At 50.7% G+C, this 27,395-nt stretch overlaps 1 protein-coding gene across 1 annotated transcript in view; it reads right to left on the minus strand.

Moving 5' to 3' along the window:
- Nucleotides 1-820: 820 nt before the first annotated feature.
- Nucleotides 821-27,395, minus strand: part of NOS1 (nitric oxide synthase 1) — a 172,230-nt gene continuing 145,655 nt past the window's right edge. The window contains exons 19-30 of the mRNA XM_034638647.1: nt 27,062-27,236; nt 25,071-25,209; nt 24,589-24,667; nt 18,236-18,429; nt 16,385-16,554; nt 13,531-13,741; nt 12,715-12,802; nt 11,034-11,155; nt 9,817-9,965; nt 8,339-8,533; nt 7,607-7,725; nt 821-6,623 (exon numbers count right to left, since the gene is read on the minus strand). Of these exons, the coding sequence (XP_034494538.1) occupies nt 6,608-6,623; nt 7,607-7,725; nt 8,339-8,533; nt 9,817-9,965; nt 11,034-11,155; nt 12,715-12,802; nt 13,531-13,741; nt 16,385-16,554; nt 18,236-18,429; nt 24,589-24,667; nt 25,071-25,209; nt 27,062-27,236 (1,657 nt within the window). The 3' untranslated portion in view covers nt 821-6,607. The remainder of the gene's footprint in view (nt 6,624-7,606; nt 7,726-8,338; nt 8,534-9,816; nt 9,966-11,033; nt 11,156-12,714; nt 12,803-13,530; nt 13,742-16,384; nt 16,555-18,235; nt 18,430-24,588; nt 24,668-25,070; nt 25,210-27,061; nt 27,237-27,395) is intronic.

The following is a 27,395-nucleotide window of genomic DNA, read 5'->3' on the forward strand; positions in this document are numbered from 1 at the left end:
AAAAAAAAAAAATAAAAGGCTATCTGGCGGTTTGTGCTTTCTGGCCAGGAAATAGGCGTGAATGTCAAAATGGTCACAGCATCCAAATGGCCATGACAAAGCCTTGGGGGCTCCCACCCCTTAGTTTATCCTTTGGTACTCACCACCCTGTCAGGGAATTTGGGATCAGCTCCTCTTCATCTGTCCTTTTAGCGCTTTTGAGTCCCCTTCTTTTGAAACTGGGTCTGAAGCCCGCTAGGAATTAGATTTTAGGGTCCTCAGGGTTGTGTATGCAGGGAGGCAGGGCTGGGGGTGAAGGTGGTACAGTTTCTTTGGGGCGCATTCACAGGACGCAGCCATGACGGGAGCAAAGGTGCTGCACGCAGGATGGAGAGGAAGCTGAGATGCTCGGCCTAGATCCTCGCCTGCACTGCAGAGCCTTTGTTCCCCAGCTGCTGGGGGCGCCCTCAGCGATCGGGCCTTTGGGGGTGGCTTCTGCTGCAGAGAGCGGGCTGGTCCAGGACTGACTGATGAAGGGGTATGCAACCTGGCCTTCTGGCCCCAAATCATGGACAGCTCTGGAAGGTCACCTTCAGAATTCCCGTCACGGCGGGCTCAAAGTTCTGTTGCCACAATATGGCGGCTCAGGCATTCCCTCCCATCAGGCGGACTGCTCCCCCACCCCTTCCCTCCCCTTCCCAAGACCACGCCCCCAAAGTAATCTCTGCCACCTGTCTCAGGGTGGGCTTCCTGGGGGCACCTGGCTGGCGACAGCGGGCAGAGGTGGGAGAAATTCCAAGCAAATCAAACGAGAGACCACAGCCCGTGAAGTCAACTCCACTTTTTAATATTTTAACCATAATGCAAACAGGCATAAGTAGACTTTTGTTGAATTCCATCAAGTTAGAAGATGAGGACAATGCAGAACGAGAGCATGCGGTGAACACAGCTTGGACAACCTTGCGAGGAGCGTGGGGCGGGCGTCGGTCCTTGGAGGAAGGTGCCGGAGCGCACAGGACACTGGGCGGACATTAGCAGCATCGAGAGCTCAGAGGTAGGGGGACGTCCGAGTTTCTGACAGCGTGTGTGTGTGCTGACATGCGACACCTGCTCTGCCCACCTCCCCAGCTCCTCAACCCCGAATGGAAACCCACTGGTACAGCAAGGAGGGGATGCCCAACTGCGTTCTCTCTCTCTCTCTGCCTTCCAGGAAGCCACCGCTGAGCCCGGAGTGGGTCCTACGATCACAAGACAGCACGACACAAGGAAAACAGGGTGGAGGCGGGGTGCATAGCATTGGGCCTCCGTGGGTTGTAATCAGAACGATGCCAAGGGCACAGCATCTTACCAAAATGGAACCGTCATCCTTTCTGTCTTGGGAGGGAATTTGTGAAACCACTTTCTCATCATCCCCCGCCCCAAAATCCTTCTCAAGTGTCCAATAACGGAAACAAAGCCATCAGCTGACGGCCACATTGCTGACTCCAGAAGGTACATGATTGGAGGGCCTGGGGCAGCCAGGAGAGATTCTTTTGCCCCCATGGGACATCTGGCAATGTCCAAAGAAGACATATTTGGTTGTCACATTTGGTGGGGGTAGGGTGGAGAGGGACTGCTACTGGCCGCCAGGAATGCCACTCCACATTCTGCATACGATGACCGGGACAGCCTCCACCACAAAGAATTCTCCAGCCCCACAAGCCAATAGTGCTGAGGTTGGCTGACCGTGGACCAGAGTCAAGTCTGAGCATTTGGATGTCCTGGCATCATTTTCTAGAAGACTATGGAAAGCAGCATCTTAAGGCAGATTTGCTCCTGCCTGCCAGGGCCACCTCGTTAAGAATGGTCTCTGTCTTGGACCAGATGGACATCCTTGCTTGTTCAGAACTGTTCAGATCTTCCAGGACAAAACAAACTACGGCGTATTTACCCCAGACCTCCTCCCTTGCAAGATTGCACGTGGCTCTGACAAGTAGTTAATAAAGACTCAAGACCCATGTTCCAGGGGTAAGAGTTTACCTAGGTCCTCACGCAGGTCGGAGACTCGTCAGTGTTAGGGGAGAGGCAGCTTTTGCCACCAGGTAGGGACTGGCAGTGGGTTGAGGACAGGGTACATATGGTAGAAAGAGAGACCAGGCAGAGTCAGGTTCATGGGGACCATCTGTGTTGAATTCTGGGGGGGCAGGGATTCTCAGATCTGTCTTCCTCCATCCCAGACCCTGGCCTTTAATTCTTGAGCCAAACAGGACATTTGGATGCAGGAAACTTTACAAGGGTTGGGGGACATCAAGGAGTATGGATAAGTCATATAGGACGCTCTGATGAATATTTCTTTCTCCTTGTCACCTGCAGGCAGTCTCAGATTAACTTGTCAATTCGGACAGAAGGCTTTGTGGAGAAGGTGCACATGGCGACATGGTGGAGGTCAGGGCAGTGGAGATGCAAATGTATAAATTAATGGTTGGCTTCACACAAAATCTTAACCCCATAGTTTTCCCAATGGCATGAATGGCCAGTGCTCTAGGGGTGAACGGGCCCAGACATCTGGCTTGCCCATCCTGGTACAGGGACTGTTTGCCCGTGATCTGGGTCATAAAAATCTCACTTGTTTTGGACTTAGGGCAAAACCTGACCTCCTTTTGGAAGTCCGAAGCAGGTGGCTGTTGAGAATGTGCTTGGCAAGAAAATCCTATGTTCTAAGGCCAATGTCGGATTGGCCTGGGGTTGGTTTTCTTTCCACACATCTAGGCCTGGCTGGACCTTGGAAGGATGCACCCTGTTGGCTGGGGGAGAAGCTGGCTGTCATGTTAACAACAGCAAACTCATCTTTCCCTCGAGGCTGTTTTTTTTTTTTTTTTCTCACGAGACTCCTTTCTCAGCCTAGAGGTAAGACTTGACTTTCTCATTTGTTCTTCTCCCCAACTAGGCCTCCAGGTCCTGCTGATTCAACCCTTGGGGTGGGTTTGTCATTACATCGGCCCCGTCCCTCATTCCAGCCTTGGTTACTGCAACTTTCTATGGCTGGTTCAACAGACCAGCTGTCCACACTCTGTGCAGCCAGAACATTCTTTTTCAAGCACAACTCCAATGACCTTATTTTTCCCATTTCAAAATCATTCCTAGGGATTCCCTGCTGCCTGCAAAATAATCTATATTCCTTGACATGTGCTCACCTGTCCCTAACACCTGGTCTCTGCTCACCTTCCCAGCACCTGGCTCCTCACCTTCAGCCTCCCAAAGCTGTGCCTAAAGCCAGCCCCCCTTTTCTGCAACATGCTCGCCATGTGTGCCGTTCCTCCCTCACTTCCTCCTTCCTGGAAATCTTATCCCCCGCAAACCTGCAGGTGGAACCCGCCCATTTCTCAAACCCCAGGCATTTATGTCGATTCTAAGAATTGTGTGTCTACGTACGAGATTCTCATTGTCTACAAAAAGAAACTGTTCTTGGGTCCATACGCTCCACTCTGCCTTCCGCATACAGGTATTGGTGAAGTAGAAAGATAAAATGTGAAAGCTTCAATGGGCCAGGTAGTGTGACTGGCCATTTTATGGGCATTATCTCATTAAACTCACTTTGCTATGTAAGTGGATATATAGACTCAGAAAGGTTACATCACCAGCCCAGGGCTGTCTGCGGAAACGGGTGGGGGGGGGAGAGGGGGAGAGTTAGCATTTGGACTAAGGCTGCTCCCAAAATCTCCATTTTGGTGGATCTGAAGCATTTCCCTGAACAGGATACCTGGCTGTCTCACTCCGAGAAAACAGTCCTCTGCTCAGGGAGTTTAATTACCTCTGCTTTTTTCCTAACATAAGGGGAGGGCATTGGCTTCATAATGATGAATGGGGGGCATGGCCATTTCAGCTTCTCCTGTGGTGGGGGATGTCTCCTTCCTCCTGGCCAAACTCACTTTTGTTAAATGGGCTTGGAGCCCCACTGCAGGCCAGTTCAAGGGGGAGAGGGACAGAAAGGCCTATAATCTAGGTAACCCCCAAATGCCCAAGCAATCCTATTTTTCCGCTCACGTATTGTGAAACCAAATTTTGCACCCAGATTTGGCTACCAGGACTGGAGTAAAAACCACCACAAGAGGGCAGCATTTACCCACCCTGGATAGAGCTAAACCCTCAACCAGGACTCCACACTCTTGTCTCTTGATAGTATGCTCCTTACAGGGAGGCTCTTCCTAACAGGGATTCTGGCAAATGAGAGAAATACATCAGACCAGTCTCCAGTCTTCTAGCGGGGAGTCCTGAAGCAGCTTGCTGTTGGGTGTGGAAAGGCGTTTTCTTTAAAAACAAAAATCCTTCTTGGGAAGAAATATGCATCCCAATTCTATAATCACTGCTTTGGACTCTCTGATACAACGAGAGGATGCTTCCATCTGCAGGCCTGCTACTGGAGGGGCAGGGGCGCGTGAAGGGGGTGCCCGGCACACAGGAAGTGCACACAAGCACTTGCTCGGGGATGGAAAAGCACTTGCACAGAGAGCTTGGTCTGGAGAGGGAAGCACTGATGAGTCCCTCCTTGAACGAGGTCGGACGCTGCAGTTCAGGGTCTGTGGAGCAAGGGACACCTTAGCCAGTATCTCCAAAGGGCTCAAAGGGTTGCAAGAAAGCCCCTGGGGGGAAGGCTGCTAGGAGCCAGAACTGTGTATACAATGGGCCTCTGGAGTTCCAGGTTGGATAAGGTGGGGGGCTAGGTGTGTGTGGGGGGGTAGCATGCCGAGTGCTTGTGCTTGGTCTCCTAGCTGTGGAAGCCCCAGCCAGGGAAAATAGGATTAAAGGAAGGCTGGGAGGTGTTAATTGGAGGCAGCCCAGCTCCGCACTCAGGGAGGATGGGACCCAGAGGGAGGGGGGCTGCCGTGGAAGGTGGGGAAAGGTGAGGTCCAGTGTGCCTTTTGCCTTTAAGAATCTCGGAGGTTGTCCCCTCCTGGGGACACCTCTTTGGCACACCGCGTCCTAAGGCCCTTCCAGAGAGGGCCAGGGCACTTTCTCTTTGGCAGCCCCCCGAACGGAGCATCAAGAAATATCCATTGTGCTGTATAGAAAGGCAATGCTGTCTCTCTGGAGGAGAACACAGAACACAACAAAACAGAAGAACTCACTTGAGGAATGCTTACCCTCCAACCCGAAGGGGGGGTGGTGTGGGGGGGTAGGGGTAGGGCAGGCCCCTCCAGCAATTTCTCGGCTCTCTCCAGGCCTTCGCCTGATTTTGAGCATTCCCGGGGAGAGAGGGACCCTCTGAGCCCATTCATCCTGACAAGGTGGGTGCAGCCCATTGCCTGCTGGGGTGGGGGAGGGGAGAGGGAGGACTGTATTGACCCTGATTCCCACTGAAAACTGTGTTGCCCATTTTTTATCACAGTCAAGGTTCATTTATTTGTCAAAATAGTTTATCAGGCTAGAAACTTGGGGGATCACTTTTAGAAGGCCAGGATCATGAGGGCCAGGCCACCCTGGGTTGTGGTCCTGTCGAGGAAGCCGCGTGGTGCCTCATTATGGCTTCCCTCTCCAACCTATCCGCTTTAACGGCATTCTGCTATTTCCTTCCTAGGGTGGAAGGGCCAGCCCCATTTGGGGCAATAAAAAAATAGCAGTGATATTCTTCCTTGTACTGTTTCTAGTCTCTACCACTTTAAAGGCTTATGTATTCGTACTTTTTTCGCTTCATAACATTACAAGGAGAAGCCGAGGACAAGTAATTTGCCCAAAGTCACCTAGTGGCAAAGATGGGATGATTCTTATTTCTTGCATACTTCTTGGGACATTACTTCCCCGTCTTGTGGGTGGGATGGTCCGGGAGGGCCAAATCAGGTGATCCTGTCTGGGGTGGGAGGTAGGGTTGGGGAGGAGATGTGCTTAATCCACAGGAGATGGGTTCGTTTCCTGGGGAGGGCTCCGCTAACTGATACCAGGATCTAAATGCGACCAATTCTGTGAGCCCCTTTTTTGATGGAGCCTCCCCCCTTAATCATCACACTTGCTTCTCCCTGCCCTTTGTAACCAGGACAACGAGGGTGACTCCAAGTGTTTCAGGGACACGAGCACAGATAGAAATTACGGACGTGTGATGAACCAGGGGACAGTTCTTAGCACTGAGAGCCTACAGGCCACACGCTTGCACAGGCAAGAGGACAGACGGAGACCCAGGCCTGTCACATGCGTACACACACACCCACACCCACACACAACCAGGACGTCATCATAAAAAAGGAGAAGGGGGGCTTCAGCAGCAGAGACACGGGCTCAGAGAATCTCCTGACCGGTCCCTGCAGCCTCTCCGGGGGAACCCCAGAGCAACGGCCACGTTCCAGTGATATCACGCACCGGTGATCTGCCCTTGTCAGGAAGAGAGAGAGGGGGAAACAGTTTTGTGAGAGCCACTGTGGATTATAAAGGCATTGCAGCAGGACAACTCAAGGAGAAAACCCAAGAGGGCCAAGGAAACCACCGAGGGGCGAGGACCCAGAAGAGGAAAAACCACAGCGACAGGACGAGAGGGACAGCGGGGGCCACGTGGGGTCCTGGAGGGAAGGTTCAGCAGTGTCCACGCTTATAAAACCTGCAGCCGCCCCGCCGGGGCGCATGGGACGGCCCCCCTGCCATCCGTCTGGGCAAGAGGATCCAGTTAGGAGCTGAAAACCCTGTGGGAAGACACGGGGGGGGAGGGAGTTAGTGCCACGGAGGCAAAGCTGTGCTGTTTCCTTACGGAGCCGCAGAGAAGCCACTGAGCTCTGGGCACAGGGGCCTCACTGACCCTCTCTCTGCAGGCTCTCCACCTTGGACAGCACCTAACCCCTAGTTGGGGCTTGTCTTGAAAGATGGGATGACCTAACGAAGGGATGAATGAGTGCATGCTCATCAACACAACCGGCCAGGAAGAGGGACCACGGAAGGGGCTTTCTGACAGCCGAAGGAGTTGGAATCTTAAAGGCGGTAATGCGAGCCTACCGGACACCAAATAAGTTTTGTATGTACGGGGAAAAAATGAAGCTGCTTAAGAAATGGGGTGTCTTCCCTATGCTACTGAAAATGAGACCACCCAATTCCTACCTAACTTAAGGGGCACACGGTGGTGGTTTGGAGGCACTCTGTGGCGGGCATGGAGTGAGCGGCATTACCATTGTAGTTGAGAGTTCCCAGCATTAAGGAGAGGTTTAACTAGTGAGATTCAATCCAGTTTTGTGGTGCCTCAGACTGTTTCCAGCAATTTCTAGAGGACTAGGAAGGTTGTCAAAATAATACCAATTGGGACTGCGTGGATGAGAATGCCTTGGGCAGTTTAGGGGCTTGGGAGTTGGTCTAAACACTGGGACCAGTGGCTGGGAATACACCTTCCCAGAGGCTGGAGCCGTCATTCCACTAGGGGGCTCCCCAGGCAGACTCAGGCATTCCCACACTTGGAGGGGCCTCAGAATTCCCTGGAGTGCTCCTTAAAAACATAAACCCCAGTTCTCTCTCCAGAGTTTCAGTGTCAGCAGGTCTGGGACGGCCTGGGAATTTGCATTTGCAGCCCCTTCTCCACTGTAGGAAAGCCAAGGCAAATGAAGCCAGACATCCCCCCCCAATCAGGACTGGGAAGAGAGGGTTCTGCCCGCCCCTTGCCCCTCGGATGGAGCCAGCTTACTCGTCAGTGTCTTTTTTGCTCTCCTCAATGAAGGCAATGGATTCAGATCTAAGGCGGTTGGTCACTTCATACGTTCGCAGGGTGACCCCGAAAATATCCTCGTGGTACCGGTTGTCATCCTGGGGGACAGGAACAGCCCTCAAATGCCAACCAAAGGCAGGAGAGGGGCAGACATGCTGACACCCTGGAATGGAATGTCCCTAAAAAAGATGGGTCCTAAACGAACAAGATGTAACCCAGTGTCTCTTCGAGGACCTCTGGCCTCTCAGACTGTGCTTCACAAGACCCTGTGCCCTCCAGGGTGTGGGGTCTCAGCAGCCCAGGTGGCAAAGAACATTTCAGTTTACATCTGAACTGGCACACCTTGGACAACCTTTTTGTACAGTGCTCAACCTGCACAACTGCACAGGACAGTGCTGCAGCTTGGTTCTGGGGGCAGGAAGAATCGGTTTAGGATGGTTTCTATCCAGCTACCCAGTGGTCCACCCACTTGTTATTTCCACGCACCACAGCCCCCACCTATATTTAATACATGCACCTGCACACCCAGCACTCAGTTCTCCTCCTTCTTTCTCAATTATAGTTTGAGACCATGGATATCCTCTACCCTGAGCCATAAATGGGAAAATGGGAGCAGGCGGGATGTCATCCTGGCTCCTGTAATCACTGAGACAGGTGGGGTGAGCAAGAGGAGACAGGAACTGGATGCTGGAAAAGGGATCTGTCACTCACCCTCAGCCTGCTGATGAACACGCCTGCATCCTCCGCTGAGAGTTTCCCCTGCTGGGTCATGATGCGCTGGATGGCTTTGAGGACGTCGGCAGCCATGGTGACATCCCCGCAGACATAGATGTGGCCCCCTTGCTCCTTCAGGGCTCGGTACACCGGTTCTGCCAGCTGCTCCTGCAGGACGTCCTGCACGTACTTCTGCAGGGAGCAGGAAGACCCGTGAGAAGGTGCTGGGTCCTGGGCAGTAGCACACGACCCCCCCCAGGAGAGCAGAACCTGACACAGGCCACCCAGGGGAGTGGGAGGAGTGAGTAGAGAGGGAAGGCCGATCCGAGGGTGTGTGAATGAGCTGCTCCTTGTGTTGGAGCTCAGCTGTGCTGAGGACCCTGGAGAGGGTCATGTGGAACACGCCCCAGAGCCATAACCTCGAGGAGCAGAGGGGGTCACCATCTATCTGCTCCCTGCCTAATGGCCAGCGGTCCCCCACGGGGAGTTAACACCTGTACTCTGCTAGGTGCGGGGTTCGTCCTATGCTGGGGAGCCAGAGAAGCCCCAGGGCAGACAGCAAGAGATGGGAGAGGCAAGGGGCTGTCAGCTTACGTCTGCACAAAGCCAGCTGCTGCAGGAAAAGCTGGAGTAGAAGGTGGGCCAAGAGAAAGTGGGGTGGGCACAGGGGTGACCAGTACAGCTTCCAGGGGATTTGCCTTCTTTGTTCGGGATGCCTTTCACCTGTCTAGGAAACTGCCCAGGGGTGAGGCGGACACGCAGATGGTTCGTCTTGGCACGGCTGTCCCGCTTGTATAAACATCGATGTACTTCCGCACCAGCTATCAAACAGCCACTTCCTACCCTCTGAGTGCCCACCCCACCCCAGCTGTCCCAGCCCCTTTCCTAGGACCCCCTGGATCTCCCCAAGATCCAGTAGGAGTGTGCGCCAGTCCTGTGGCCTGCATCCATGCTGACCTGTAGTGCCTCTTGTGGACTGTTACGTGTTTTGTTTTGTTTTTTTTAATTCATTTTTTCGAAATATTTTTATTTTGGTAAAATACACAAAACATTTCATATACCATTTAACCATTCAAAAGTGAACAATTCAGTGGCATTTCGTGCACCGCTATCTTGTGCAACCGTCACTCTATCTGGTTCTAGAACTTATTCATCACCCCAAAAGGAAATTCTGTATCCACGAGCAGTCACTCCCCGTTCCCCTGTCGCCACAGTCCCTGGTAACCCCAGACCTGCTCTCTGTCTCTACGGATTTGGCTGTTCTGGATATTTCACATAAGTGGCATACTATGATATGGGCCGTTGAATGTTTTAAACCCATATTTTTATGCTCCTGCTTCCTGCAGTACAGAGCAATGTCCTGAGAATTCCAAATAGGTGAGGGGGTGTCTGGGGGTGGGATGCGCATGCATGTACAAGCATGTGTGTGTGTATTTGGGCTGGGGTGCGGGGCCTGTGCATGGACCGGGGGTTACCTTTGGTTTGTCTGGCTCCCGGGAGTAGGCCGTGTACAGTTCTCTGAAGACCCCCTTGTTCTTGGCCTGGAGCGTCTCCTCCCTGTAGATGTGGTCTATCTTGGATTGCCGGCACCCGAACACCAGGACCATGGGGCAGGGGCTCATCCCTGGGGGACCAGGAAGATCTCACGTCACTCACAGCTCTGATGCCCGATTTGGGGGGGAGGCTGGTGGTGTCAGGGGAGGGGTGCTGGGAACCTTCGTGCATGCCACATGGATAGAGGCACACGAACACTGGCACAGGTGGGGTGTATGTACTGGCACACACATACATCCATGTATACACACGCATGCACACACACGCACCTGCACATACTGAGGGAGTAGGTGAAGTGTGTTCAGGGTCTCAGTCCTTCCTTCTGCCCCCCTGGCTACTTAGCAGCCCCCGCTACTGGGTCACGCTGAGAGCCCTGTCTGTGCAGCCGCACTACCTGGGTTCAAATCCCAGCTCTGTGTGATGATGAGCAACTTAACTTTCTACGTGTCCATTTCCACAGGTACAAAAATGGAAGTAATAATAACACGTACCTCCTAGGGTTACTTTGAGACGTCACACATTAGAGCCCAGTGAATACACACTGAATCCTTTATCAATGTGAGCTACTCCACCGGAACGACTGGTCCAAGGGGGTGGCTTTTTTTTTTTTAAGCTGTTTCTCTATCTTGTTCAAGGCTGTCCCTTGGCACCTACAACAGTGCTTGGCTTTTATTAGATGCTCAACAAATCCCTGATTAATGCATGCCGCAACTGTGGGTTTCTTTCTCTCCTCCCGAGGCTGATCTGTTGCGTGTCTCACACAGCAAAGCCTGCTCTTGAATAATAGACTTTGGGACAATCCCATAAACGTACATACATTGGATAAGGCTTAATGTTTACTCTCTTAAGGCTGCTTGAAGTTTCAGATGGGTCCTATTTTAACAAAGAAATGTCTTCTGGGGATGGAATTTCAGGCCCTAGGACAAGCCGTGTGGGAGATTTGTTGGGACAGGTCCTTTGAAATATAACCATGAACCTCACCCATGGGTCAGGTCAGTACTATGATCTCCCTGCCCTCCCCCAGGCAATGATGTGGTATAGAGATAACTCCGTCATTCCTCTGGGCGGCTGAGACACAGGTGGGTCTGCCCAGGTCCAGGTGGGGTGGACATCACCTGGCTGCTGAATTGTGACCCACCTTTGTGTTGGATATCAAATTGCCGCTGCTGCCAGAAGCTTCGGAAAGGGGCAATGCCAGTGCCTGGGCCAACGAGGATGCAGGGCACTTGGGGGTTTCGGGGCAGGTGGAAGCTGGGTGCTCTGGACAAGAGAGAGAGAATCAGAAGGCTTGCTGTGCTCAAATCGGATCAAGGGTGGCTGGGCTTTGGGTAGACCAGGTGGCCTTCTTGGTGATACAGAGGGATTGCACTCTCCAGTTGGGGTCAGGTGCCCCTTATTGGAGTGGGAAGTCCTATAGATTTGGGGAAATCCCAAAACAGGAGCTCCTCAGGGTCTGGCTACCACTCCAATTCCTAGTTTTCCTCATTGCTGAGCTAAGCCACAACGGGCAGTGGGATCATTTTAACTCATGCTTTCCCGATCTCAGCACTACTGACATTTGGGGCTGCATACTTCTCTGCCATGGGCGGGGGGGAGTCCTGTGCATTGTACAATATTCAGCAGCACCCCTGGTCTCTACCTCCTAGATGCCAGGAGCACCCTCCAGCTGTGGCAAACAAAACTCTGGGCAGCCTTTGCCACGTGTGCCCTGAAAGGGAAAATCACCCCCTGCTGAGAACCACGGACTTAGCCGCGGGTGAGATCTCCTAAAATCAGGGAACAGACTTCAGTGTACAGAGAATCACCGGGTGGTGTTGAAAGTACAGATTCTTGGGCAGTGCAGCAAGGCTGGGCTCAGGGTACTGTATTTTTGAAGCACCACCAGGGATTCCGATGCTTGCAGTAGGTGGACCTACTATGAACTCTCCACTCTCAACAGCTGAGAAAAATCACTGGTCAGGATTTCTGCACCTTCCCAGGTACAGAAGTCATTGGTTGACGAAGCAGGAACCTCCAGTGGGCTTAAGAGCTCAGGTATAGCCCTCACTGTGAAAAATGTTTAAGTTGTATTTTTTATCTGATGGTGGTAAGAACACTTCCATGAAATCTACCCTCTTAACAAAAAATTTAAATGCATGATACAGTACTGTTAATTGTAGGCAGAAAGGTCCTTTAAAACTGAGTTTGGGGGGCGCCTGGGTGGCTCAGTCGGTTAAGTGTCTGACTTCAGCTCAGGTCATGATCTCAGGTTCCTGGGATCGAGCCCCACATCATGCTGTCTGCCCAGTGGGGAGTCTGCTTCTCCTTCTCCCTCTGCCCCTCCCCCTGCTCATACTCTCTCTGTCTCAAATAAATAAATAAGATACTAAAAAAACCCAAAACAACTGGGAGTTTGGGAGGAACAGCTCTGATTGATGGGAGGAGGGTTTGGATCTCCCCCATCTCCAAGATAGTGGGAACAGATAGCCTGGTAGACAGCGGAGAGAATTTCCCCCAGTCTGCAGATTTCAGGAAAGCTGAATCTGCATTTGCTGGGTTGTCTACTGTAGTCCCAGTATCTAGCACAGTACATGCACTTGATAAATATTCATTGCATTGACCTGACTTTGATGGGGGGGGCGGAGCTTGCTTAGCTGCTGCTGTGTTGCCCGTCCCATGGTCCCATTTACTTAACAGCTTGGAGTGATACAGTGTTGATCTCGATTCTGTCTGACTCAGCCATTTCTCCAGAACCCTGGAGGCTGGTCCACTCAGCCCAACTCAGGGCATGAGTATGCAGGTTTGGGACAACTGCTCATTTTTCTTCATTTGCTACTTACCCTCTCACAAAACACGGGACCACTTCGTCAGCCTGTACCCGGTTGAGCCAGGAGGAGCACACGCCGTGGTGAATTGGTCCTTCTCCATCTGGCAGAATAACCAAGGTGGTCTGGCGCGCCTACTGACCCCAGGGTTCCCCGTCACTGGCCTCCCCGCTCCCTCTAGATGAGAAGCTCACAGCCCCATGCCAAGTTTCTACCTTGGAATTCCCCGTCTGGATCCCTTCCTCTGAAGGGGAAGGGGGAATGGTATAGTTGGGGTGAGCTCCTGGCTGTGAAACTGCCCAGGGTTCCCATGGGTAAGGGTGGGTCAGGTTCAGACCCTGCCTACTGAAAAGATCTCGGTCAATGCACTCTGGGTTGCTTTTTAGGATCCTGGTCTCGGAGGTCTCTCAGGCACCTTGCATTTTAATTTCTTTATCAAGGAGGGAAAATACGGGAGATAAACACTAGGATATCTGACTGACCTACAACCAGGAGACTTCATACCCCAGAGGGCTCCCCACCTCCAAGGGATAGGTGGGGGTGGCTTGATCCAATCGCTGCCTTGGTGGGGGGGGAGGGATGAGGGGATGAAGGCAGTAAAAAGGCTCTCGAGTTTTGGGAGTAGAGGAAGATTTCAAGTGCACATCTTCCCTCCTTCCTGATTCTGCACAGGTTTGGCTCTGCCTAAGGGGACAGTTTGCCTGTCCGGCTGCTTCCATCAGTTCCTGGCCTTGGGGTGGGTCTCCTCCCGGAAATTTGGGATTTGGCAGCCCTGCAGAAGCCCCTGGGGCAAAATGCAGACCCCGAGGCTCTCCCGGTGCCTCTGCCTACCTCGGGTGCGGTAGGAGACGATGGCCACGGTGAGGTGCACCTCGTCGGGGTACATGTCTGGGGAGGAGCTGATGGAATAGTAGCGGGGCTGCAGCAGGGACAGCTGGGTCAGGAGCAGGGTGGAGGGCATCTGGATGGACGGGAACTCCTCCAGCACCTCCACGATGGTGGGGTTCTTGCCCCATTTCCATTCCTCGTACTCCTGCAAACCCTGTGCCAAGGAGAGGGACACAGATCTTGTACCCCGTTCTTGGTACACATTTCCAGTGAGGGCATCAGAATGTCCGGGAAGAAGGTCAGGACTGATAAGGATATCTAACACTCACCCAGTAATTACTCTGCGCCAGGTCTTAACTCTCACGAAGACCTCATGAAATAAGTATGACTGTTGTCCCTATTTTATAGCAGGGGAAACTGACAAATACAGAGGCTCTTTGGCTTGGAGGCAGTGATTCTGGGTTTTGAATCTAGGTCAGGGGGTGGCAAACTTCCGCCCAAAAGGTCAATGTGGCTTACTACCTGTTTGTAGGGCTCATGAGCTAAGAGCTGTTTTTACATGTTTAAATTGTTGGGGGGGGAGGATCAAAAGAAGGATACTATTTCATGACACAAGAATGTGATGTGAAATTCGAATTTCTGTGCCGACAAATAAGATTTGATTGGAACCCGGCCACATCGACTCACTTAGTACTGTCCATGCTGTTGGGCTATAATGGTGGAGTTTAATGGTTGTGATGCAGATCTCATGGGCCGTGAGCCTAAAATATTTACTACCAGGTTCTTTATGGAAAAAGGTTGCTGACCCCTGGTCTAGGCAGTGTGGCCCCAGAATCTGGGTTCCTAACCATAATAGGTCCTGCCATATGTAAAGGTCAAGAGAGAAGCACCGTGGAGGGAGTCATGATTTGCTGGTATGGAATGCAGACCTGTGACCTGTGAGTTTGCAGGGCTGGAGATGCATCAGCAGAGAGCACAGGTCAAGTTCAAGAGGGTGAATGACAACCCCAGAGGAACAGGTTAGGGTGTGGAGGACCACATGCAGGGGCTTGTGGACAGCAAAGCCCACCTGTTACCAGGGAACAGAGGAACTCTCTCTGGGGCTCTGGAGTTTTGTCTTCTTACATCTCAGAAGCTGCTCCCAGCAGTCCCTGATTGCTTATAGGAGGCTCAGATTTTGAGGAGTAAAGCATATAACAAAGCTTTCCTCCAGGGCCCTAAAGATCATCCTTGCTTTATTGATAGGGTATGGTATCCTTGAGAACGTGCCTCCCAGACCTCCAGCCTCACTGACCTCGAGCTGCAGGGGTGCAATTAGCCAAGAGCTTCAGGAACTGCTCCCTGAAATGGCCATCCATGGGAAACAGACACAGATCACCCATGTTGGTCCTTCCTAAGGCTGCGGTTGTCGTTCCAGATGCTTCCATTCACACTTCCTTCCCTAGGAGTCAGACTTGTTGGATGGCTGATGGTCCTCCCAATCTTATCTCACTCTTGCCATTTTTCCCTCACACAGGTGTTTCCCTTAATAAAAATCCTCGCTCATTTAATCCCACATTGGCGTTTGTGCTCTTTGGAAGAAACGGGCTAATATGTACAGTTTATCAAATTCTACTTGAAATCGTCCTGTGCAAACAGTGCAATCTCTGGTCCCTCTTCATAGTAGCCCCCCCCCATTAATTAAAAATTTAAAGTTATACATATACACTGTGTATGAAGTTAAACAATTCTGCAAAGTTTACGATGAAAATTAATGCTCCACTTCTCCAATCTGTTTATGACTCCCCAGAATTAACCACTTACAACTTTCTAAGTGTTCCTTTTCACATTTGTTTTCTCATTTCTAAATATAGCCGACCCTCGAACAACATGGGTTTGAACTGTGCAGGTCCACTTATATTCAAATTTTTTTCGATCAATGTAATAGAGGACTGTAAATGAATTTTCTCTTCCTTATGATTTTCTTAATATTTTCTTTTCTCCAGCTACTTCATGGTAAGAATACTGTATATAATACATAAAACATACAAAATATGTGTTCATCAACTGTTATTGGTAAGGCTTCTGGTCAACAGTAGGCTAAATTAATGGTTAAGTTTTTGGGGAGTCAAAAGTTATATGTGGATTTTCTACTGCACAGGGGGTCAGCACCCCAACCCCCATGTTGCTCAAGGGCCAGCTGTAATATACATTTTTTGAATTAGCCTCTTCCTGTCTGCCCATCATTTGTCCCTCTCCTAGACAGCAGAAGAAAGCTAAGCCATCCTTTGCTGGAGGCTTGCTTAGTGGGGAGGAGCCCCCACTGGGAGGAGTCTGGGTGGTCCTCCTGGGTAGGACTCTTACTGGGCAAGATTTTGCGGCAGCTTGGGGCAAGCAAGTCCTACCTAGGTTGCAAAGCAAGGATGGTAGAAATGTTTGATGCATTTTACCATCAGAGGGGCTCTTCTATCTTGCAAGTGCTACCAATAGCTCCTCTGTGTTGGGAAAGACCTCTCTCTAAAACAGGGCACTGTGGGATCCTTCTCTATTTCTTTTCCTTCTAAGCATGGGCTCAGATGGAGCTAAAGGAAGCTCAAGGGTTCCAAAGGGAGGAGGAACAAGAGTTCGAACACCAATTTCTACAGGGCCAGAGAACTCTTGAGATTCAACAGGGCTACCCTCGTTCTGTCACACCTTTGTTAGAATGAGGGGGGATGGTGAGGACAAGCCAAAATGGACTACCCAATATGGCGACCATCCGCAAACTAAAAATCGGCAGCTCTTGCTCCACACTGCCACCTGCTGGACAACTGTTGTAAGAGCTCTATAACTCCCCACTGACTAGGAGGTGAAAGGTTGTAGGAGGCCAGGGACCCACCCTGCTGAGGACCAGCAGACGCTGCTTCTCTTTCTCGCTGGTGGCCAGGGAGGCAAACTGCTGCAGCTGCAGTGGCGTTGGCGGCGTGGTGATGTCCAGGTAATACTTGAAGGCCTGGAAGATGGTGCAGGGCGGGAGGCGGTGCTCATCTGTCCAGTTACTGATAACTCCTATGGAGGTACAATGGAGGTGAGGGGTGGGTGAGGGAAGCCGAGCCTGAGCTCCAAGGGCTTGGGTCCAAGTCAGGAAGGCCAGATTTGCTCCTGGGGCAGACGACGGGGCCGGGTGAGCCAAGCAATCCCTGGGTTTATCACCTTCCATGTCCCACGTCTAGACCCAGGGTTCTGGGAACCATGTGATCACCTCATGTGTGCAAGGAGCATATCCAAAATCCATTGAGAAAATTAGTTCAAAAATGAAAAAGTAAACCAATATTAAAATAGCATGAGGCAGTCCATCCTCTGGCATTCTGTGCAGTGAGCCCCCCACTGAGCACGAGCTAGGAGTCTATTTTGGCTTTGTCTGCCCTCTTATGGTGTTGGCCTCTTAAACCTCTAATGGGATTCCAGCATTTAAAATGACAAACATGCCTAACACTTTGCTAGCACTTTCTATACGCCAAGTGCTATTCTCAACGCTTTATATTATTAACTCACGTAGTCCTCACGACAACCCTAGGAGGTGGGTGCTATTATTATCCCCATTTTGCAACTGAGAAAAAGGGAAGCACAGAGAGGTCAAGGAGTTTGCCCAAGGTCACACAGCTCCCAAGTGTGAAATCAGGCAGGCCTGCCCCAGACCTCGTTCTAACCACTATGCTGTACTGCTTCTGTGTAATTTTCCATCGGATATAGCCCTAAACACAGCGTCTACTTTACCAGGGGCTCAACCCAATGTAAAAAGTGCTGCTCCAACATGAAGAACTGGCTGGGTTGGATTTATTAAGATAAAGTGTTGTCTCTCCAAAGTGGTATTTCCTGAAGGACTTTCAGTTGGGCTTTGACGTGCTATTTTCACATTCTGCTCTGAGCGTACACTCTAGCCCCTTTTTTTTTTTTTAAGATTTTTTTTTTTTTTTTAATTGGACAGAGATAGAGACAGCCAGCGAGAGAGGGAACACAAGCAGGGGTAGTGGGAGAGGAAGAAGCAGGCTCATAGCAGAGGAGCCTGATGTGGGGCTCGATCCCGGAACGCCAGGATCACGCCCTGAGCCGAAGGCAGACGCCCAACCGCTGTGCCACCCAGGCGCCCCACACTCTAGCCCCTTTGTAAAGGTGATATGTCAACATATCCTGGGCTGTATGTCAGGTAGGGTCACCGTGGTTCCTGGTACCCGAGCCCTGAGCTCACCTGTGCCTCTGAAATGAAGCCCTGAGACCCATTTGCCCTTAAAAATTCTTCAACGGGAAGGTCAAGGGTGGTCACTGAAACAGACTGGAACCTGATCTAATGATGGTTTGACCTTGAGTCCACCATCGAGCTGCATGTGGCGCCTCTTGACTTTAAGAGGAGGGAGGGGTACAGGTCAGCTGCTGTTTATTTGGTGGGCAGTGAGGCGGGGTGATCAAGGCAGGCAGAAGCCCCTTCCCCCAAGGAGGAGCTATGGATGTCCTAGCATCACGGACATTGGCTCAGCCATTTGGGCCAAGGTGGTTCAGCCACGAGAAAGGAGGAGTCTTCCGTCTCATAAGCTGCAGGTGACGGAGACCCACCCTCCCACCCAGATTGGTGACTGGGAAGAAGGATGGGTCTCCTTTTCCCCAGGCACCCACTGCCTCTGGGACTCCCTGGAGAAGGGGAGGGCCCTGGAGAGGGGCCAGGTGGGGGGCCCCCTCCCTGCCACGTAGTTACCCAAAGCCGTGTTCCGCTCCTCCAGCAGCTCCACCTTCACCAGCTGGTTGACCGGGGGTGCGTCCTCCAGCCGCTCGATCAGGGCGTTCACGAGGTCCTCGCGGTTGCCTGGGAAGACGCCCAGGTGGTCCCCAGGCTGGTACTGGAGCTCCTGATTCCCGTTGGTGTGGAGACGCACGAAGATGGTTGATCGGCTGGAGGGAAAGGCGGGGAACAATCAGATATGTCACCAGCGACTGCATCCTTTTTTTGTTCCTTTGTCTCTTCCCATGGCTGTGAGCCCCCTCCTTTCATTCTCTGTGGGGCCCACGCCAGTGAGACCTCGGCACCCATTGTTCCAACCACGTCTTTTAGCAGGTCACCAATGAGCTCCTCAGTGCAAATCCAAGGTCAAGTTCCAAGCGCTCATCTTGCTCACGGAACCGGTACTGGACGTGGCTGCTCCTTTCCTCCTTCTCAACTCCCTTCTCCTGGGTTCTAGCACCCCACGCTCTCCCGATCTTCTCTCCTTTGGCAGTTCCTTCTCATCTCCCCAGACTCTGGACATTAGAGCCCCTCAGGGTTCGGTCCTCAGATTCCTTGCTTTTCTATCTTCTCAAACCTGCCTTTCTCCATGGCACTTAACAGCACCTGCCCTCTTGTGGAATTTACATCATCGTGTGGTTTGTGGTCTGCCCTCCCCTGCCTACTGCCCCTCCCTCCCCCCAGCCTCCAGGACAACATAAACTCCAGAGGGCAAGGAACCTGTCTGTTTTGTCCATTGCTCTATTCCTGGCAAATAGGACAGTCACAGCACATAGTTGGTACACAAGAAATATTTATTGGCTGAAGGAACCTCAGACTCCCAGGGTTAACCGGTTGCCAGAACAGACTCTAGTCTCAATACCAACCGGGGTTCTCCCAGGAATCACGACCCCATTGGAGCCAAGGCAGTGGAGTCCCCAGTCTGTGTCATGCCATCTCTCCTGGGAATCCCAGCTCTGCCCCCCCTTTAAGTGTGTGTGTGTGTGTGTGTGTGTGTGTGTAGGAGGGCTCCTCATATTATCACGAAAGAGAAACACATTTGGTCTCGGTTGTGCACAAATCCACCAATACACATTTGAGAGATCTAAGGAGAAAACGCACAGAGAGACTGATTTATGTCCTGCCAGGTCCTCCCCTTTTCCATTGGTTTTTGTATTTTAAGGGCAGGAGGCTCATGCTAGGGGAAGGCTTCAAGAATGAATTGTCAGACTATGATCGTTCTGGTCTATTAGAAGGTTTTAGTATAGACCTACTGCTTTACACAATACCTGAGAACTTGGGGGCTGATTACATTTTGGTAAATCAGATTCTTTGTCCTCTTTGGGTTCCATGGGCATTTCAGATCTGCTTTTCTTCATTCTCAACTGGTTCTCGGTAGAGACACTTCATATTCAACATGAAGTTTCTACATTCTCCATGGTATGTAAATCAACACTTGAATAGATCAATGGAACTCGCTATATAAAGGAGTTTTCTGGCACACCCAAGAACCCTTTTGTGCTGCAAATAGCCACCAGTATTAAAAATAGTTGTGCTGGCACATTTACTTTTTTGCAAGTATTTTCTCGAAGCAAGGCACCCCTGTCCTTCAGAGGGTGGGGAAATTGGTGGCTGAGACTGTGAATGGTGGTGTCAGGGTCTGGGGTCCCATTCTCCTTTCCTGGACAGATTTTGCTGTCTCTGGAGCCCTGATCTTATCAATTATACAGACTTGCACGACTGATTCTGCTCTGAGCTCCTATGGATTCCTGGAGAGCAAAGACACCATCACCCCCTGCCAGCACCAGGTTTGGAATTAAGAGGCTGACAGCCAGCAGGGGGCGCTGTGGAGCTGCCAATTTCGGAGCCTCCCGCGCCAACCACAGGAAGCCTTTGAAAGGCCCCCAAATCAATTCCCACTTTCTCCCAGATCATCACGATTTCTTTCAGAAGTATATTTGCCTCTGTTCTTCTGGCCAGTACAAAATAGAAATGCGGAGGACCCGAACTTGATGAGCTGGCTTGCGCTCACAGCCATTTCCCCCAAGTCCTCTTGAACGTGACAAAAGGTGGTCAGGCAGACAAGTGGCAGGAACGGGGAGGCAGCTGGCAGGTTAGCTAGGTGGCCCAGGCTCAGCCCATGCTGGGAATTTAACCAAGGGGACGTTGCAAGCCTCTGAGAACCCCAGCGCTGTATGACTGTGTAGCCTCAGGGCACCCTGATAGGCTGGTCTTTGAAACTTTGTGGGGGAAGCAGATTCCCCCCAACCCTCTCTTGGTAGCACTAACCTGGAGACCAGTTGTCTTACATCTCAGTTCTGCTGGGGGTTTGTAAGTATAGGATTTTGTAAGCTTTTTTTTTTTTTTTTTAAGCTTGGGACACATATGGGCCATTGAGAAGTATAGCGGGAGGGGAGAAGGGGCAGAAAGGGCAGTGTGGGAAGGTACTAGTCATTGGGGCCCCTCCATCCCCTCCTCCAGATTCCAGAAGGATAGCACATACACACACAGACATAAACACACACACCCATGTACACTTGGCAGCGGTTCGATGACAGGTTCACAGATGAAACAACAGTCTGCTAACGTCCAGCATTAAATGGGAAAAATATTCTTTTCATTAAAGAATAAACATTGTAAGTTTCATTCATTCAGCAAATATGTATGGAGTGTCAGGCACTGTTCTAGGCCCTGGTGAGATAGTGGTGGGTCTGGGGTCCCATTCTCATTGAGTGTCCAATTCTCATTGAGAAGCAACTTAAAAAGGTCTCAGAGCAGTTGGTGATATGGACAGGTGTGTGGTGATGGGCTGGGGGCAGTGGGCTGAGTGAGTGATCATCAGATAGGATGGTCAGGGAGGCTGCTGTGGTGATGTGACATTTGAGCAGAGACCTGAACAATGAGAAAAAGGGGACATGCAAAGATCTGTTTGGGAAGAGTGTTTGCATGTGCAAAGGTCCTGGGGTAGGAAAAGGTATGGCATATTTGGAGAAAGGAAAGAAAGCTGAAGTGTTTGGAGAGTGGTCAACACAGATGTGGGGGGCAGGAGAAGGAAATCATACTGCTGGGCAGAGGCCAGATCACGAGGCCTTCATCATGACCTGTCATGGCAAGAAGTTTGGAGGTCTCCTCAATCCAGTGGGAAGCCACTGGAGGGTGTAAAGTTGTGGAATGACAGGATTCAATTTACATTTTTCCAAGATTGGTCTGGCTGCTGTTTGGAAATGGATCTTTGAGAGAAAAGCCAAGAAACAAGGAGACAAGTTACGGTCTATTGTAGCCACTCATACCATCGATAAACATGGCTTTGCTGAAGGTGGCAGCTGTAGGTCTGAGATGAAGTTGAAAGTCAAATCCCAGAGGACCAGCTGAGGGCCGGATGTGCAGTGTAAGGGAGGGAGAGGAGGCAAGGAAGATGCTGGAGTTTTTGGCTTAAGCCAAATGTTGATGTTCTCTGTTGAAATGGGGAAGGCTGGAGAGAAGCAATTTCATCCAAGGAGTGATGAGAACCAAGGGCTCCCCTACCAAGAACTATCCATTGTAATATCCCACCACTCTCCACGATGGCCCAGCACTGAGGCCCCCTTCTGCACCTCTGATCTGCCAGCCTCTGCCTAGATGTCCCTCCTCTGTTCTCATTCCCTTTCTAAAGCTACCCTGCACTTCTCCTCCTCCTTCGGACATGTAGGACTTATGATCACCGCACCCATTACTGCTCCATTATCCTCCTTTCTGTATTGTTTGCTAATTGGTGTACCTAGAAAATGTATTTCCTGGCCAGGCAGTAACTGTGGTCACTTTTCTCTTTAGATGTGCAAGGATCACCCCCAGAAGGCTGTTTACTTCCTCTTAAGCACTCTGCTTGCAATTAAGGGTCTAGGGGGCAGGGAGTAATTTGTGATATCTCGCTTATGGACTCCTGGCCCAAACAGCCTGACTTTGCGCCAACTTGGGCAGGGGAAATGGGAGAGAGTATCATGCTTTTCTTTTTACTCAATTATCCCTTAAAACAAACCAACAACTTATAAAGCTGGAGATGGCAGTAAGCCTGAAAATAGGTCATGCTCTAGAGTGTGCTTCTAAAGAGAGAGATACCTACATACAATTTGATCCTTTTTGTGTTAATTCACAACTGATTTTAATAGTAGGTTCTAGTCCCAACCCTGCTGAAATAGTCTCTTGTAAGTCACTCAGCATAGAGTCAGCTGCCCTTTCCAGAGGTGAGTGGGGGTTATTCTGGGACTTTGGTCCAACTTAGCATCAGAACATTTGCAAAGGACCTTGCTTTTTATGTACCAGGGTTTAGGGAGTAATTTTTGTGATTCGGTCTTTCACAGTTTGTTGCTAAAGGAAATTTCCAATGGATTCTTAGTCTCTTCTCTTCCATGCTACTGAAGTCATCCCTTGCCACAGGGCAGAAATGGGAAGTAAGGGTGCGTATTTCAAACACAAGGTCCCTCTCTGTATCAGAGATCTCTATGCTCCGAATGTTGCATTTAACTAATTATTCAAAGGGATTCATTTGCCAACCCATTTCTTTAATGTTTGAGGATCTAAGAGAGTACATGAGAGCTTGGGGGGTTCATCCCGCTGATTATCAGCGGTCTGAAGTCCAGGTAGAAAGCATGCATACTAAATTTGCACGTGTTTGAAGCTAGGACGGATAAGGAAGAGTAAGGGGAAGGTATCATGTGTGAGTCGCTTCGTGCATCTTGTCTTTAATGCAGCAGCCTTGCAACGCTCTGGAGGACACCTGGGTAGCCATTCGGCATGCTGACTTTGGAGTTGGAGACCCAAGTCTATGTGACCTTGAAAAAGTCACTTGCATTATCTACTTATCACTTTTCATATTTAAAACATCGATGATGGGGCGCCTGGGTGGCTCAGTCAGTTGAGCGTCTGACTCTTGATTTCAGCTCAGGTCATGGTTGTGGGATCAAGCCCCGCATCTGGCTCCACACTCACTGGGGAGTCTGCTTGAGATTCTCTCTCTCCCTCTCCTTCTGCCCCTCCCTGCCTAAAATAAATAAATAAATCTTTAGAAAAATAAAAAAACAAAAAACAAAAAATGTCGATGATAGTAGTACTGACTTCCTGGGCTGGTCAAGAGTTCTGGGAGATCCTGCACAGAGAGGACTCAAGACAGGGCTTGGCACACAGAAAGCACTAGAGAAATGTCAGCAAATCTGTACAGCCACCGTTCCCATTCTGCATCAGGAGACGGGGGCTCGGAGGGCCTGAGTGACTGGCCCACGGTCACACGGCTGGTGTGCAGCGGAGCTGGGGTCAGAACCCAGGGCTGTCCAGCTTGTGAGCCTACTCTTTGGATTAAAGAATCAAGATTTCAAAAGATCGGCATGGGCTGTAACCAGAAAGTGAAAAAAGATGCCATTCCTTAGGGATCAACGCAAAGGACTTCATTAAGGCCAAAAATCTTATTTACAGAAGTCGAGGGATGGACAGACCTGGCTCACTCCCTTTGAAAACAGCAGCAAGGGTATAAGCTTAATGGGAGAGCGGCATGGGCGCAGGACAAAGCCCGCGATCTTGGGTGGCATCAGTGTGTCCTGCTCAGGTCGGGGGTGGCTATCATGGCCCCAGGGCACGTGGCAGGTGTGACACGTCCTCCGCTGTGCTGTGACCGGGTTTGAGAATGACCTTGCCGGCAGGACAGAGTGTGTCCTTTTACTAAAGCGGAAGGCTTGGGAAACGGGGTCTTAGGAAGCACGGTTTGAAGGAATCAAAACCCAGGAGAGATTGGTCAATGTCCGTGGCTATTAGCAGGTCTCTCATCTGGAAGAACGGACTTTGTTTTGGGTGTCACCAGCATATAACTGAGATCGGTATGGAGTGTTGGGAAGATGCCCTTTGGTTATAGCAAGAGAAGATAATTTCTAACAATTGGGACCTTGAAACACAGTGGGCTGTTTGGTGAGGTAATGAACCTCCCGTCATCCCAAAGGAATTTAAGCAGCATCTGGGTAGCCAGTTTTCGGGACTCTAGAGAAGAATTACCCACAAGGAGGAAATGTTCTCTGACTAGTACGCTCTGGTACGATGGACATTCAGCAGTCCACAAGGGCGTGGTCTGTATTAAAAAATGCCTCATGAATCCTTTCCCTTTCTGCTCTCCACGATGATCACCGGCATGGCCTCTCCCGCTCCCTCGAGGTCGGAGCTTGGCAAAGGGAAAGCGGGAAACCTCGATGCTACAGAGCAGTAGGGGGTCTCAGTGGCACCTGGGACGGTCAAGGGAAGCCAGTCCTCCGCGTCAGCCAGGGCTCCTCCCTGATTGTGGGGGGCATCTGGAGCGCGAGTGGGGAACCGCCAGCCAACCAAGGGGTTCCTACCTGGATTTAGGGCTCTGAAGGTTCTGACGGCTGAGGAGTCGAGCAGCTGAGACCCGCTTTTTGTGGACAGTGGACAGACCTGCAGTGAGAACAACAACAGTCTCCCTGAGCTGGGTTAACCATGGTCAGTACGACGCCTTCACGCGTCTACTGTCCTCTGGAGTGAAGCGAAGAGATGAAAGAAAAGACACGGTGGTGGGGGCTGTGGATAATGCAGAAGCAAGAGCAAATCTGGTGGAGCTGAGCTGAGAAGAAGAGTTTCAGGGTAACGCACCGCCCCGTTGGAGGGAGAGACGTCCAGGCACAGGGCACAGTGTGTGGGGCGCTGGCAGTGTATTTGTTTTCAGAGGACTGCACTCAAGACAGACGGAAGCCATGACACCCAGCTTCTCTCAGCACCTTTTGGGGGGGCACTCTGTCTCGCCTCCCCCTCCCCCCTCCCACTGTCCTGCATGCCTCTCCAGGAGGGTGGTGAGAGGTACCTTGTGTAAGTTCTGGAGCTTCGGCCATGTAGGTGAGGCGGAATTTGTTCCTCTTCCAGCTGCGGTCATTGCTGATGAGGGAGTTGTTGGCCTTCTCGATGTTGACGTCATCTCCCACACAGAACACATCACAGGCTGCCTGTGGCACATGCAGAGCTCTTAGTGACCTTCCAATCATGGCATGTATCCATCCATCCATCCACCCACCTATCCATCCATCCATCCATCCATTTGTCTATTCATCCCTCCATCCCTCCACCTACCTGCCCTCCTTCCCTTCTCCCCTCCCTTCCTTTCTTCCTTCCTTCCATCTGTCCATCCATCCTTCCATCCATCTACCCACCCTTCCTTCCTTCCCTCCCTTCTCCCTCCTTCCTTCCTTCCTTCCTTCCTTCCTTCCTTTCCCTCCCTCCCTCCCTCCTTCCCTTCCTTCTGTCCATCCATCCCGCCATCCCTCCATCTAAACCTTCCTTCCTTCCCTTCCTTCCTTCCTTCCACTCACCCACCCATCTACCCATCTCTCTATCCCACCACCAACCTGCAAGCCACTCATCCATCCATCTATCCACTAATCCGTCCTATATTTTTTGAATGCTTTGATATGCTGGACATATCATATTTACTAATTAATGACTTTAGGATTTAACCTCTATTTAATATGTAACTTTTATGTCATTTATTCCTGAAACCAATATTTGTAGAGGCCTAACATTAAGCAAGAAAATAAACACCTTAGGGGCACCTCGATGGCTCAGTCGGTTAAGTGTCTGCCTTTGGTTCACATCATGATCTCAGGGTCCTGGGATCGAGCCCCACATCAGGCTCTGTGCTCAGCAGGGAGTCTGCTTCTCCCTCTCCCTCCACCCCACCCCTCGCTCATGCTCACTCTCTCTCTCAAATAAATAAAACCGAGGAGACTGTTGTTGTTCTCAAATAAATAACATCAATAAATAAAATCAGTCAGTTAAGTGTCTGCCTCCGGCTCGGGTCATGATCCCAGGGTCCTGGGACTGAGCCTCATGTCTATATAATATTTCTGTCATAATATACACTATTCTATATTATAGATATTTTAATTATTTGTATATATATGTATATATATATACATATATATATAGACACTTTTCATGCAACATACAATTCATCATTTTAAAAATGTACAATTCCACGGTTTTTAGTGTGTTGAGAGAGTCCTGCAACCACTACTGCTATCCAGTTCCGGAACATTCTCATCCTCCCAGAAGAAGACCTGTACCCGTTAGCAATCATTTCCATTTTCCATTTCTCCAGACCCCTGGCAACCACGAATCTGATCTCCGTATGGATTTGCCTGTCCTGGACATTTCCTATGAATGGAAGCATAGACCTTTTGTGCCTTGCCTCTTTCACTCTGCAGGTTTGCGAGGCTTATCCACGGTATAGCAGGTGTTAGCGCTTCATTCTTTTCATGGCTGAACCATATTCCATTGTCTAGACACACCGTACTCACTTATCCATTCAGCCTGTTGAATATTCATTTACATTGACATTTAACTAGCACACGGGGCTAGTGGCTGCTGTACTAGTCAACGGAGATCTAGCACAAGAGGGAGAAGCTTGTCCAAGTAGACAAATTGGAAACCTGAGCTCCAGGGCGAGGCACGCCCCCTGGTGTGGCCAACCAACTTTGTTTTAGGTCTACTTGTCTATCAAATGTGCGGGAGGGACAAATTCTTCCCAGCTCTGAAATCCCAAGACTACAATTTTTTACATAGACTCACTCCCTACCCATAATGCAGGGGGTTAGATTCTGGGTGGAGAATGTGTGTTTTAAGTTCACCCAAACTCATCTGAGTTGTTGAAAGCTGTATCCTGGCTGGATACATGGGGGAAATACTGGAGGTTCTCTCAAGTTTCTTCTATTTCTGATGGTGTAGGAACTCTGTCTTTGGAGATCTTGGGGGGGGGGCGTGACTTCTCCCCTTAGGTCTGAGATCTGGGCTGGTGGTTACCTTGAAGACCTTCTTGGCCCAGGTCCTGAAAGCCTCTTCCTGCCCACAGAGCTCATCCCCTTCCCTCATCTTCAGGATCCTCTCTCCTCCCAGCTCCTCCAGGAGGGTGTCCACAGCATGTCCAAAGGCACAGAAGTGCGGGTAAGCACGGGAGCCAAGGCCAAACACAGAGAACCTGCCAAGGAGACAACAAAAGGTCCGTGTTAGGGGACTGTGGGGTGTGAGGAGGTGTCTGGTGTTATGGACTCTATGTCCCTCCACCAAATTCATATGTTGAAACCCTAACCCAATGTGGCTGTATTTGGAGATGGGGCCTTTAAGGTGGTAACTGAGG

Source organism: Ailuropoda melanoleuca, chromosome 12 (assembly GCF_002007445.2).
Source record: "Ailuropoda melanoleuca isolate Jingjing chromosome 12, ASM200744v2, whole genome shotgun sequence".
Classification (NCBI taxonomy): domain Eukaryota; kingdom Metazoa; phylum Chordata; class Mammalia; order Carnivora; family Ursidae; genus Ailuropoda; species Ailuropoda melanoleuca.